The sequence below is a fragment of the Anticarsia gemmatalis genome, chromosome 5 (assembly GCF_050436995.1).
Source record: "Anticarsia gemmatalis isolate Benzon Research Colony breed Stoneville strain chromosome 5, ilAntGemm2 primary, whole genome shotgun sequence".
NCBI lineage: Eukaryota > Metazoa > Arthropoda > Insecta > Lepidoptera > Erebidae > Anticarsia > Anticarsia gemmatalis.
Window position 1 is genome coordinate 11,661,432 of NC_134749.1, and position 15,056 is coordinate 11,676,487.

Consider the following 15,056-nt stretch of genomic DNA (forward strand, 5'->3'; position numbering starts at 1 on the left):
AGCTTTCTAGATCGTTGGAATCTTTTATTTTCTAAAACTTGATACGACAAATAGTAAAACCATAAAGCTCTGCTAAATATAATATAATGATTATCCGTTTTAATGTTTTGTGCTCGAATCTGATGTCCATGCACGGAAAAAACTGAACGTACTAATATATATATTTAATTGTGTTGAAAACATAATTTGGTGTATATTTTAACGTATTAGCGTTAAAGATGTATTCTTATTGAAATACATTTCATTAATTAATATATCCGCAATGTGAAAACAGACCTCTAAGGAAAATATGACATTCTGGGCTTTTAAAAAGTCAAACAAGTTGGACTAATTAATTGTTTGTCTAAACTTTTGGTTAAATATTTCCATTTCAGTTCGATATAAAACTGGCAACACGAATTTAAAAAAAAGTCATTATTGATTTTTCGTTTGACAACTCGCTGGAAAACATTCCTCGGATCTTTATTTTTCTGTTCTAAATGGATTAAAATAAACGCGTCAGTGAAGTGTTTTCGTGTAAAATCTGTTGTTATCAGTGAAAAATCGTTGATAAATAAACAAAAACCATGAGTGAGCTGAGGCATCGGCGCGGCGAAGGCGATGGCAATGACAAACTGGAGAAGGAGAACGCTGGCGAATCGGATCACGTATGTAGTTATTTTATTGTTGTTTCTCACATAAAACTAGTTTTGAAATTGATATTAAGATATTTATTACATTATGTGTAAATGGTAGGTTGATTCTGAAGAGGAAAAGCCGTTAGAAGACAAGTATGTGGATGAAATGGCGAAGAATTTACCTCAGGGTACGGACAAGACGCCGGAAATCCTTGACTCTGCGCTTTCTGGACTATCATCAAGGTAAGATCACTGTTTTTATGACTAATAGCCGTTTTCGTCTTATGGTCACTTTACCTTCCTGTGTACTATAGGTTCACATAGGTCTTTTTTTTTGGTTTGGGAATTCCAGTGCCCAACTCTCAGAAAAAAAAAGTTCACTATCATAACCTTCATAAATATTTTGAAGGAAAAACTGCTAACAACATTAAGGTGTTAGAACCATTCCTATTGTGTTTGGAATGGACAGGTTATAATTTTGAAAAATATTTTATGATTTGCGATTTTACCTTAAATCTCATAATTTATTACCCAATCTATAGCTGTAGTATATCTACTGAAAAAAAAATAGTATAGTATTGAGTTTTAGTATTTTATTAAGAGATGGCGAGATGAGTTGGACTCTCATACGAAAGATTGGCATCAAATAGCTTTAGACAGAGATAGATGGAAAGAGGGAAGGGAGGCCTTTGCCCTGCAGTGGGATAATATGGGCTTATAATAATAATAATAGTATTGATACTGCCCATAATAACATCAATTTAAAAAATATATCTTTATTTCAATAAGTTGCATATTCATTACATCACTGTAAATATAACACATTTAAACCAGTTATTACTTAATACATAACACTTGTGTAATATTAAGGTCAGTAATATTTCAATAGATTCATGGCTACTGATATAAACAAGTTTGTATCAGACCTTCAAAGTAAAAAAAAACAACTACATTATGGTAAAAAACACATTATTTAAATTCATTATGCTTTTTTTAAACTCTTGACTGTACCACTGCTGGGAAAGTGAGGCTCCTGATGAGGTCTCCCTCAGGCTTAGGCAGGTTAGGCTTTGAGTTCTACCACAACTAGGGAGGGAGGACCATGAGTCCAGTATACTGGCCAAGTGCGGGTTGGGGACTTTGTATACCCTTAAGAAATATGTTAAACATTTTGTAGTTAATGTTCATTAAAAATCAACTAGATTATAAATGCTTATACATTTATCAATACACTAAGGTAATTTGTTAAAAACTTGAAGTTTCTAGCAAGTCAATAATGTGCTAATACAAATTTTATGATACATTTTATTGTATTTAAATTAAGCTGTATTTATGCCATTATTTAGCATATTACATTCATACATACCTACATTAACTTACACCTTGTTGTATAGGGGTATGCAGAAGCCAAAGTGAAATTATTAGAATATTTACAACTAGTTTTCTAGCATAATAATATGCAGGCTAATTTATCTATACAGCGGTGTTTCAAACTAAAAGTAAACTTTTAGGATATCTTTTCCAGGAATTTAGTATTTGTAAGTAAATAAGTAAATAAATTCAAATGTTTATTTATGAAGGTGCAATAGACAATCAATATTACCTTGGTTTTCTTCAATAAGCTGTCTATGGAAGTAAATTTTATACATACATAAAATCACGTCTCATTCCCATAAGTATAAGCAGAGACCAAAGAACACCACTGGGTACTGGGATCCATATAAGCTTGCTTCATTAAATTTTATTTTAATTTTTTTATTGCATAGATGGAGGAATTGGGTGATTCGAGGTATCTTCACTTGGCTGATGATTGCCGCGTTCTGCCTGCTTATCTATGGCGGTCCCCTAGCCCTCATGATAACGGTATGTTAATCATTTGTGTGTATTTTTTATTTTTATTATATTTGCCATGGGTTTATGTGTTTATACCTAATGTGGAGATATAATTGAATTTCGATTTTTTGTATATACCTACTGTGTAGATATAATTGTTATTTTTTTAAATATTTTATTGTGTGTTAAACCTAAAATTTATTGAAATTATAAATAGATACTATAAGACAAGTTCATTTATAAATATTTACCTTTACATAAGGGTTTTATATTTAATCTTAAAAAAGTAATCAAAAATTTTTGATGAAATACTTCTCTTATTATTTGTTCAATATTTTTCAATAGTGAAAGGTAATTAAACTATAGTATTTATGTCATTTTTAATTACAAACAATAAACAAGTACATAGCAATTATTGAGTAATCATGTCATAACAACGCGGCGAGCGAGAGTGCGGGAGTGCGGCTAATTAACGATAATTAGACGTCAATATTGTAATTACTACTAAACAGCAGTGTTTATATACAAAGCAGTTTTACTCTCAACATCACTGTATCTTTTTATACATTTCAGCAAATAATACTCTTTTTTGAAGTTAAAGTAAAAGTTACTAGTTGTTAGCAATTTTTCGAAAATTTGCTAATAATTGTCGTCGATTTGTTTTTAGAAGAGGCAATCTGATACTTTTAAATAAGCTAGCCCTTTAGATTACATGACCCTATTAAAAATTATCATACATTTAAAAAAGCTGTGAAAATGGCCCATAGACTACATGACCGTATTATAAATTAGTATTAGGCAAAATATACTATTTTCTAGGGCTTCTATTAACTAAGGCCAAAATTACTTGCTTAGGTATGTGTATATGACACCGTAAACTTTGGTGACACGAAAACCACGCCCTAACTAGCTATTAAATGATCTAAAGAGCCTTCTAATTAGACTGTACGGCTCTAAAAGGTTACGGAACTTTGACGATTATTACAGTCAGACAACTTTGTAAAGAGCCTTGGCAGGAATTATCTTAGATTATAACTGATAATTATGTGTATTGCTAAAAAAGTTGCTGTACATATTCAACATTATTCCATCAGCTGCATAAGCCTCCTAAGCCCGGTTCCTGAGGCTCATTTAGCGGTAGTTTGTTTATTTAAACTGTTATGTTTATATGAGCTTAAATACTATTGAATATATAAACTACCGCTAAATGTACCTCAGAAACTCCGGGGGCTAATCATTGATGTACTATTTTTTTATTTTGTATACTTCCGCCAGTCGCGAATCTTGCTTACAGGGCTCTCTACTAAGTTGTCGGACAATAGTTTATTAGACCACTTTCTGTGAATTACAGTGTCTTGTATTATTGTGACAAGGTTCTAAAGAACATTTTATCGGCGTATCTTAATTGGCAATGAGACTAAGCTGTCTGCCTCTAACACTCAGTTGGTTGGCTTCGTTCACATATAAGTAGGTATTGTGTAAAGTTTATAGCATCGCCGATACTCACATATTAAGGTCAATGTAGTATAAAAGCATTTAGAAGAGAGCCGGTACTCATAATAGATTTGGCCAAGCCATCATCAATCAATTTACTTTGAATTGGCATCCAAATGTTCTTATTTTTTTAAATAAACTACTTACGGCCAGTTTCTTTAACTAAAGAAATACAGTCAAATATATTTCTTCATGAATTTACTGATAGGTTTACGAAGAAACAAATTTGTCTTAACTTCAGAAATATCAGGCATAAGTCAATGGCTTTAGCGGTTACTTTAGTTATGTATGAAGAAACTGGCTACCCATAAAAACACAGTGAGCGTCTTCTGTTGGATGCGTTGAGGACTACCTTTGAGACCTAAAAGTGGGTCTACACTAGAGTAGCTGAGTACAAGCCGAGTATAAATTCGTGAAATGTAGACTGCCAAGAGTCGAGCGACCGCGCTTGTATAAGAAATGTTTGCTCGGCCTGTGTTCCACTCGCGTATTGCTACGTGTTCGGCAGCTCAAGTGTGAACTCATCTTAAAAAAACTCTGTTCTTACTTAAGGCACATGCTTCAGGTCTTTTTTTATCAAATTAAGTAACATATAAACTCAACTTGAGTTATATACTCAAGTTGAGTCACATAGGTAGTACAAATTAAAATCGTCCAAGCGCAACGCGTGCCGCAACAAATTTCCGGTACTTGCATACGACCTCCAATGTAAATATGGTTGACCAACGTTTGTAATATTTTGACAAGGAAAATTATGATCACTTGCCGTTGCACGGTTGCTACTGTGATTCATATTTTTGGTAAACTATATGCGGTAAAAACTATAAGCAATTTGTTATAATTGACCGGAATTTGTATCTTTGACTTTCGTGTTATTTGCTCTTAATACGGGTAGACTCCCAAAATGTAATAATTATCTACAATGTCTTTTTGCTATTACTCAGTGATTTGAATTTTCGACCTGGTTTATTTACGAATTATAATTATAAAAGTAATTTTGCAAAGTCGTTTGCATATAAGAAGGAAGACGTATTCCTTATACCATGAAGTAAAGTTTAATCAAATTTCTCCTTCTAAGAACGTAAGGTTTTCAGCTTCGGGCAGAAAATCACGTTTGCTGTATATGAGGCTTCTTAAATGCATTTTTTATTCTAATGTGTTGCTGAAACAGCACAATCCGCAAAACCGAAGTACATAATCTATGAAAATTTGAACTGTCTAACTTTCACGTTTCATGAGATAGTCTGGCGACAGACATACAGACAGACTGCAAAGTCTGAGTAACTCTTTAGGTACAGATGTCTAAAAATGTTAAATCTTTTTATAACAGTAATGTGTTTTTCCCATCCAGGTGCTGTGCGTGCAAGTGAAATGCTTCGAAGAGATCATCAACATCGGTTACGCGGTGTACCGGGTGCACGGTCTGCCGTGGTTCCGCTCCCTCTCGTGGTACTTCCTCCTCACGTCCAACTACTTCTTCTACGGAGAGAACCTTATTGATTACTTCGGTGTCGTCATTAATAGGACGGTGAGTTATTTATTTATTATTTGCTTTTTTACTATTTACGTCTGTTTATACCTGAAGGTGCTGTATCTTTATGCAGTACACTCGTGTTTTGCCATGGAAGGGGTGTATGAACTATACTTGTGCCATTTGAAATATTAGTCCCATGGGACGAATGTTGACATAATAATATACTTACTGTGCAATGTGCATGTTATTAAACTCCGGGTTACTATTGAAAATATTCTAGTAGCATTTAGAAAAATAGGAATCGAACCAGCCTACAGAGGCAGTTATTATTTTCTATTTGTTCTTAAAACGTCTATAGAAAGAAAGGTAAAAAACGAGTCAAAAGTTATCGCTATTACTGATTTATATTTATTGAAGTAGTAAATACTTGTTTGTAATGCCTGTCCAATAAAAAACAGATTTATATAAATCGTATGATTTTTTACGGAATTATAGTCATAAAGAGCTCATTTATGTCGAAGTTACCGCACATTTACAAGAAAAAAATCTTTTTTTATCAGAAAGATATATTACTTCGAAGAAAAGAAGTAATAGCGGCTTATAACCATTTTATTTTAAAGTATAATTTTCTTTATTTCTATTACCATATTTTTCCATCGCCGTCTCGAATTCGAGGGACGTAATTCAGTTCGCTCCATTTCGCTCACAAAGATTCAAAGGAATGCTTACTTGAGCATTTTTATAATTTAAAACGGTTGCCGAAAGGAACTGTGAGTAAAAATGTTGCCTACTTTTAAATGGCGATCGAATATTGAAGGTTTGAAATTGCTTCAACCTATACAGTTTTTTACAGTAATCTGTAAATTATATTCGAAGAATGATGTGACAAAATCAGTTCTAAGATTTATATCACATCAGGTGAAGAATAAAATATTAACTTTAATATCAAACGACTTGACTCACCGATTGTTTTTGCTCATAATGCCGTGTTGCACCTTTCATTCTTACACATTTAGATTTTGATTATTTTGTCATATGCATCTTAATCAGACTTTAATAATGTAATCGTAAAGACTAACTATATTATATACTAGAAGCCGCCCGCGACTTTGTCCGCGTGGAAACCCTTCCCGTGTAAATCCCGTTCCCTTGGAAACTTCGGGATAAAAAGTAGCCTCTGTGTTATTCTGGGTACCTACCTATTTATAATATTAGTAAGATGAAGGTAAGAACAAGTTCCTTATACTTTTACTTATTTTATATTTTGATAATTCAGTTACGTATTTCAGTCAACTTTTATTAATAACTGTCATCACAAAGAGACATAAAACAGATAAAAAATCTAACAGTACATAAGTACATACATGGTTTATTAGATAACCGCAGAGAACCTTGCGGCTAGACAACCTTCCGATTCCGATAATCCTATTAATTAAGCGACGTTTCTCGCCTTGACGCGATTGACTAGTATGTAGAACCTTATAGATAACTACTAGCTTTTGTCCTAAGTTTTACACTACTTAGGGCTTATGTGAAAGTAGAGCCATGGATACTCCAGGAGACAAAATAATAGTCCTGCGACTTGACACTTGCTACCGGCTTCGCTTGATATGTTGCCGACACATGTCGTGAAAAATTTGTTTCTTAGTGTATACTTCTCTTTAGGTCTCCCGAATTGTCCAAATTAATCTATTTGAGCCATGACTGACACACAATATATTTAGTAGAAAGATATATCATCTAGGTACATACTGAATAGCAGGAAGGTTTCCGAAATCCGGAAAATAAATCTCATTGTACACGGTGACTGGCGTAGAATTTCTGGTATTCTCGGCCACTTGGCAACCCTAAGTCTATGTTATCTATGTCTAGACAAACCTAGTAGTGCTTTCCTTATACTTAAATAAATATAATAAAGTAGAAAACACGTAGAAAATCCGGCGTCATATACCAATGACGTGAAAGAATAGGAATTCCATAATTATCGATAAGTTTTATGACGCCAATAATAAGCAATTTGAGATTGAACTTGTATATAAACATCAAAGTGTAACGCGTGTGAATAACAAATGAGAATCGTACGATGTCTCGATAAGATAGTGGCGGTGTTTCATTATTATTGTTTATGTCTGTGATATAATCGATATCTATGTAAAGTGGCTAGAATATAATAATATACTATCGATATAATAATGTTTGATCAATTCAATGTTCATTTTAATGTTCCTTGTGAATGGGTTCAGAAAAATACCTGCTATATCTATATTTTATTTTTATTTCATTGGTTTAACTGACAAGTATCGAATACATTTGTTTTCTTTTGTATTTTCCTCTGACCCGTATAATACCTATACTACATTTTAAAATGAAACTAGGTATTCATGTCACATGAACCCGTTTTCGTTCGAAAAGATCTCTCATTAAATTCGTTAAATACTCCAATATTAAATACATCAATTAGGTAAATCTCTTCCAAAACGTCCATATGTACTCTAAATGTTCTAATTATAAGTCTGGTTATATTTAAAAGAGTAATTAGCATAAATTGTAAAAGTTAGCCTTGTTATAATAGCCGTAAGAAGCTCGTAATATTATGTTATTATATCTTTTAGTCCGTGACACAGAATTACACTGTATTTTTATTTAATTCATAACACACCTGCTACCATACCGGTGGGCAGGGGTCTTTTCCTAGAACAGTGATTCCCAACCAGTGGTCTGCAGAATTTAAAATATGGTCCGCGAAGGACATTAAAACTTTAAATTTTAAGGATAATTGTAACATTTTCTTTTTAATATACTTACATAGTGGTCCCTGCTAACAAGAATAATATAAAAGTGGTCCCTGACTAAGAAAAGGTTAGGAACCCCTGTCCTAGAAAAATATAGATAAGGTCTTCTGAGCTTATCACGCTCATATTAAGGACCAATAAACCGTCACATCTCCTAAAAGTATCAGCATTAGATAGTTCGTGTCCCTTAATGTTGTAAAATTTGGTCTAAACAAAATTTTGGATAAATTAGAGTGAAGATTGGCCTCGTCCTTACCAAGTGCAATCAAAGGTCCCATGTATAAGTTAGTTTTTAAAACATTAAATCTCGTTATGATTTGTTCGTAGTATATGTTTACAACATTTCTATTGCCTAGTCTGTATAAAGCTGTCAGCTACATTTGACACTTTGAAATATGAAAAGGGTTTCTTCAATGGTTTATTTGCGTGTACATATTGTACAAGTTGGCACACTTTCGTACCGCAGCCGGACGCGGCGCCCGTCAAGCCTTCCGTTCCTGACCTCATGCTTGATTGCAAACCTCACACATGTTGTAATACGTAGTTTATACAAGCTGTTTCAGTGTGTATGTAAAATTTCTACGTTTTACTTGAAGGTATTGTTTAGATTTGCGTTGTTTTTTCAGGAAACATTTGTATTGATCATTGCTTATTGTATATTTGTAAAAATACAATTAAAAAAGGGAGGCTTTTGCCCAGTAGTGAGACACAGAAGATAGCTAAAGAGCCGGAGATTGGTAATATGGTTAACACTGTAAACAATATTTATTAGGTAGGTTAAGTTTTGTAAGTGATGTAATCAAATTTCTCTAAAATTTTCGAAACATTAATCAATTCTAACAATTTTAGCGATATTACGAGTGCAAATCTAGAAATTGGCAATAAAATATGGATAATTCATCAGGAAATCTGACATGATTTCGAACAGAATTTAGTATAAAATGATGAGTATTTGTGGAGTATCTAGTTTTTCATGCTATATTTTAAAGTAGAGCTTTCTCTGAGAAAATAATAAAGATTTTAAGCAAATACAAACTACAGCACTACCCTCAAGCAATCGGATTTCAGTAAAACGTTTCGCCCCTAGTCCTTCTGCTATAGCTCTAACCCCAATCGATATTGCATTTGCATTGTGTTCACTTTGTCGTGAGTTTCCACGTGTCGCAATCTATATGAGAGCTTCGTAAATAAACCTTGTATCTTCAATGTTTATCGGTTTACTCCTTGAAAATATATAGAAGTGTGTTTAGTTTAGTTTTCTTCGTTTATTTTTACTCAAATATAGTTTAAAATTCTTCTTCGTTTATTTTTACTCAAATGTAGTTAAAAAATCGATCTTATTTCGCTTACATATTGAACTGGCACAAGATTAATTTGTGAATATCTGTGATACTATATTTAAATTCCACTTGAGTTGTAATAGGCATGACAGGTCATATTTTTACTTTTCTAAACGTCAAGTCCCTAACCCACAGTTCATGAGTGTCTAAGCTCAAGACCTTACCCTTCTTAATTTTTGGAGGAAACCCTTGCCCAGCAGTATAGTAAACTTTTGTTTCGAATTTCATTATCCTACTAACTATTAAGGGTAATAAGAGGTCTTTTAAACTAGGGTACAAAGTCCAGCTTCCAAATGTGTAGAAAACTGTCAGATAACCTATCCGATAGCTAAAGTAACAGTAGAATCGTTCTGTCAAATTTTCCCTTCCCTGTAAATTTATAAGTATTGAAATCGCATTCGTAATCTTGTAGGCTTGGTTCATTTTCTTGAAACGAAACAGTACAAATATTGTCCTTGGTACTTGAAAATCAATTCAAGTACATAACACCTGAAGATTTATAACAACTAATTACACAGACATCTATTACTTTCAGATAAGATAAGAAATAAAACTAATACTGTTATCTGTATACTTATAATATTCCTACTTCATTTAGAGATTGGAAGCACTTGAGAATTAGTTTCTGTCGAACAGTTTACGCTTGATTTATAATATATGGAATTTATAGCGCTATTAATTAAGTCATATCAGAGTCCTTCGGGCGGCTTGAACAATTTTGACACTAGGTGACTACTAATCAAATGATAAGAAGAAGATATCGCTACTATCTACTGTCTAGGCTAGACAATGGTAGTCTAATGTAAGGCATCGGGCTTGCGATGAGTTTAAATTCTATGACCGGCCGTGTATCATAAATCGAATTGTAGCAGAAGAATTTATGCTATAGTATCTTGTAAGTAAGTAAGATATTGAACCATAAAATCATAATTCATGTACAGTGCTAGAAATCTGAGCAAAAAATTACTTTAAGATTAAGATGGTCTTCTCCTAAGACAATTGCGACGGTCTAGCCGCCTTTGTGAGACTAGCGTAGAAAGAGATGACACACCGGTAGCTAGAAGAAAAGAAAGCCTTTGCTCAGCAATGATATAGCTATAATAGAAAGCTAAAGAAAAATCTAAATGACATCATAGTGTAGAAAGTCTTAACATCTGAAATATTATCTAAAATAGCTCGACAAATAAATATGAATCAATAGGTCAGTGCGGTGTCGTGTGTTGATACGTGTTTATCAATGAATCACGCGTTCGAACTACTACGTACAATCATTATTCTGATAAGTGTAAGGCGTTGTGTAGTGCCTGAGAAAATAAGCACATAATAGCTTCGATTTATGATATAATATTACCGTACGATCGATACTTACACTTGCATTGTAGGATTATAATTATTGATAATCTTTATATATATATAATTCTCCTGTAAGTGTATATGTCACTGAACTTCTCTTAAACGACTGGACCGATTTTGATGAATTTTTTTGTGTGTGTTCAAGGGGATCTGAGAATGGTTTAGATTCACAATTTTGTCCACTGGACAATGATTTTTTAAATTAATTTTTAATTAATTAGTAACGTGTAGACAGGACAACGTCTGTCGGGTCCGCTAGTGTCGTATGAAATCATAAATGTGCGTAGTATTCTTAACCTGCGGTACTGTAGGCATGACAAGATGTAAGGATGTGAACGAAGCAAAAGAGCTGGCCTCTGCCTACACCTATGGGAAGGAGGCGTGATTTTATGTGTGTATGTATGTATGTATAAAAATGGACCGTCGTTAAAGTATTTACTAAACACATTTACGACAGACGATTTGGTACCTTTTCAGACAGTATTCTTACAAGATTCGTAAGGTTTGTCGACTTGCAAAAATTACCAAGTATTTTTATCATAATGTTTTCATGTACAACACAAGTGTATATTCATCCAATTATATTTTCTAACAAAACACGGGATGCGAAACATCACGAAAGTACATAAGTACCTAAAAAGTACTCAATATGAAAAACCTTTATTTACACTAATTACAATACACTCGTGGTGACCTCATCTTATCGCTTATAACTTGTACTAAAATAAACTTATAAATAGTTTAGCTAATTGACATGTCTGCACCTAACTTTATCTCCCACTGTCGTAATTGTCTGCCGGCTTTACGCTAGTTGATAAGAATTTAAGTACAAACTGTACCAAGTCTGTTTGTTGTTCGTAGTTTATGATTTGTTTATATAAGTACAAGCCCGTAACTTTGCCCGTATAAAAAGATTTCTGAAGGTAGAAATATGTGGTTTCCTGTGTGCTCATCCCTGCTTTAAACTATATGTGTACTAAGTTTCATCAAAATGTGTTCAGCAGTTTTCCGTGATTGACAAACATACAACCCAAGATTCAAACTTTCGTATTTATATGTACAGATAACGGTTTAAGTACAAATTGTACAGAGTTTATTTATTGTTTGTAGTATATGATTTGTTTATGTAAGTAAAAGTTCGTGACTTAGCCTTTGTGAAAGATTTTCCAGTACAAAAATATCGGTATCGTGTATCCATAAACTATTTGTGTACCAAATTTCATTGTAATGTGTTCAGCAGTTTTCCGGGATTGAGTAACAACCCAAGATGAATACTTTCGTGTATGTATGTACAGATAACGATTTAAGTATAAACTGTACCGAGTTATTTGTAGTAAATGATTTGTTTATGTATAAGAATGCTGTCTAGACATTGTAATAGCTCTAGATTTAGTAGGTAATAAATTATGTTACTATGATGATCTATTGTAAGAATGACTGATTAGTTAATTTTAACACTAGCATATTTTGTTCACTCGTGATTATCTCTTGACGGCGAGATTTGCATTAATTATTTATTATTGACTTATTGCAGTCATCACAGCTTTTAAGTCATAGTCAGATCAAAGGCTTTCCCTATTTCACCATTACTCTTTATGCAGTGCTATTGACAGAACTCCACCTCAATTTTATTAGCTAAAATGCAAATTTCAAGACCCAAGAAACTTTGCGATGTATCCAAAGAATATATCCTATAGGGGTAGGCTCGTCATTTGCTGAAGTTTGTAAAAACGCATGCTCCACCTATTTCCCTCTAATGGATTTATAATGACATGAACTATGTACCATATGACAGGTTCGTGAGAATATTTTAGACACATCGTTTATTCACATTAGATAGAGCACCGAGAGAGTAAACACGTAGGCACTTGTTAAGTAAGAACAAAAATAAGTTGCTAATAGCGGTCACACGTTCTCTGGTTGACCTGTGAAGTCTACCTGCATATATGCCTGCGCAGGTAGACCGTAGCAAGTCTGGTAATAAACCTGTGTAGTGTGTACAATGCAGGTTTTTGATTTATAGGACACTAGCTGACCCGCGCAACGTCGTTTGCGTGTATCCCGCTACTTCGACAAATACAGTGACGCTGCCCCCGCCGCCGCGGCCGGCCCGTACCGTGCCGCAATACTAATATCGTGATATCTCCTAAACTATATGTCTAAATAACACACTGTAAACTGCAAAAATAATCTAAATTAAATGCTCGTGATGATGAACTTACTTATTTTGATAAGGATATTTGTATTATTGGTTATATCACCAGTTAAACATCACCCAACGAATTAAATGTTTTTTTAATACAGAAAAGTAGTTTTTGTGACTTAAATAAAAAAGCTGGATATATGTCATCGCGGACTTTTTTGTAGAACTAATAAAGACCAATGTTTTTGCTATACATTGTTCTTACTTGTATCCAACGGTATAAGCGGCGCACGCACAAATGCAATCTTCAATTAGATTTTTTTTCTGACTTCTTGGACATAAATCGCTATAACTCAGCTAATATAGTTTCAATGTATTTCAATTATATATAAAAACCTGTCGGAGAAAATACTCTTTCTATTAGTGAAAACCGCATCAAAATCCGTTGCGTAGTTTTAAAGTTTTATGCATACGAAGGGACTACAGACAAAATGGGCGACTTTGTTTTATACTATGTAGTGATGCGGTTACCTCTCCAGTAGACCGGAGTGTTTGTATGACATTATAGCAGAATCTGAAATTTATTTCAAATGAAATCATTGCGTAGTTTGAATTAAACAACGTTCTTTAAGCTTAAAAAAGAATCGTCGAAATGTAGAATCCTGTTGCAAACAGCAAGTCACACGCAATATTTCAGTTGTCATTTACATTGTCAATTTATTTCCTCACTTATTCAACACTAGAACGGTCTACGCATAATGAATCGATTCTTGTATAAATTAACCCAGTTGCACTATCGGATTAAGAAAGCAATCAACTAATTGGTCGACCTCTATACGAGGGACATGTTGCTTGCGTACTCGATCGTGAACTAATCAGACCTTTGTTCTATTCGTTGAATATGTGCGAGTAATTTGACTGAAATACTAGGTTTTTTGTGTCGTTTACAGTGACCTACATTTAGAATCCACATTTGGTACTGAGTTGACTTACATATAACAGTAGGAATTTTTTAGTATTGTTTTGTTTTTCTGCAACGTAATACGACAGAAGTATTGCTCTTTTATCACCAATTTCAGGTTTCAACACCCAAGCTGTAGGAAATGAGGAATAGTTTAGGTGCTGAAATCAAAAATTCTGAAAAAGTTGGTGCTAAAAGACTTGGTAAAATAATCTTTGCAATTGCAATATCATATTTACGTTAATTTCTTAAGTGGTTCCTGAGTAACCAATTTTCACAAATCATTTAAAACATTATTAGGAACTATCTATCTTAAACCTAAAGTCCTTCATTTTCGTAGGTAACTAACACCCATTTACCTTTTAAATTTCTCATGTTTTTGGTTTTAAATCTCAATTAACGGTTTTCCAGCCTCCAGATTGATTAGAAGCGATAAATATATCCGAAATATGAGCCCGGGTGTTTTGTAATTAACGCGCCTTTGTCCCAACCAGATAATGTATCGCTTGATGGATTATGATCGATGTATGGCTTCCCACTGATTTAAGAGCCCTTATGCTAACACTATAAGTACTATAACCAACACGAGTCGGCGAACGAGGATGTTTGAAAAACGGCAAGGAAAATGAGCCATGAACTACTGAATTTATATGAAAAATTGTTCGCTGTTTTTCAAAGTATGTAGATGCATTCAGAATTGCGAAACTCGGATTAAATTACAGAGCATTATTTTTGTTTGTGAAAGTAAGACTGAAAAAATTATTATCAATAGGAATCTTTTTCTAAGTTTCATTAGATAGATCTCAAAATGAGAGTAAAATTTTATATTGATTTGTGAAATATATGTGTTTTACTGTATTTTAATTGAGACGAGGTCTTGTCGTAATTTTCTTTACAAATTTTGTTCAATGAAATAGAAAATTTTCGTGGTAAAACTATACTTTATTCCGTTGCATTGAACTTGGCGCCACATTTGATTGTAAATACGATGTGTTCTATCGTTTCTGTTTGTTTCTTTGAATTATTCAACAAAGTTTTCGATTAACATT

The 15,056-nt window shown here is 33.4% G+C and overlaps 1 protein-coding gene across 1 annotated transcript in view; it reads left to right on the forward strand.

Annotated features, from left to right (window-relative positions):
* Positions 1-433: 433 nt before the first annotated feature.
* The window catches only part of Cds (CDP-diacylglycerol synthase), a 38,424-nt gene continuing 23,801 nt past the window's right edge, over positions 434-15,056 (forward strand). Inside the window, exons 1-4 of the mRNA XM_076114801.1 lie at positions 434-647; positions 736-860; positions 2,384-2,480; positions 5,296-5,472. Coding sequence (XP_075970916.1) covers positions 567-647; positions 736-860; positions 2,384-2,480; positions 5,296-5,472 — 480 coding nt within the window. The 5' untranslated portion in view covers positions 434-566. The remainder of the gene's footprint in view (positions 648-735; positions 861-2,383; positions 2,481-5,295; positions 5,473-15,056) is intronic.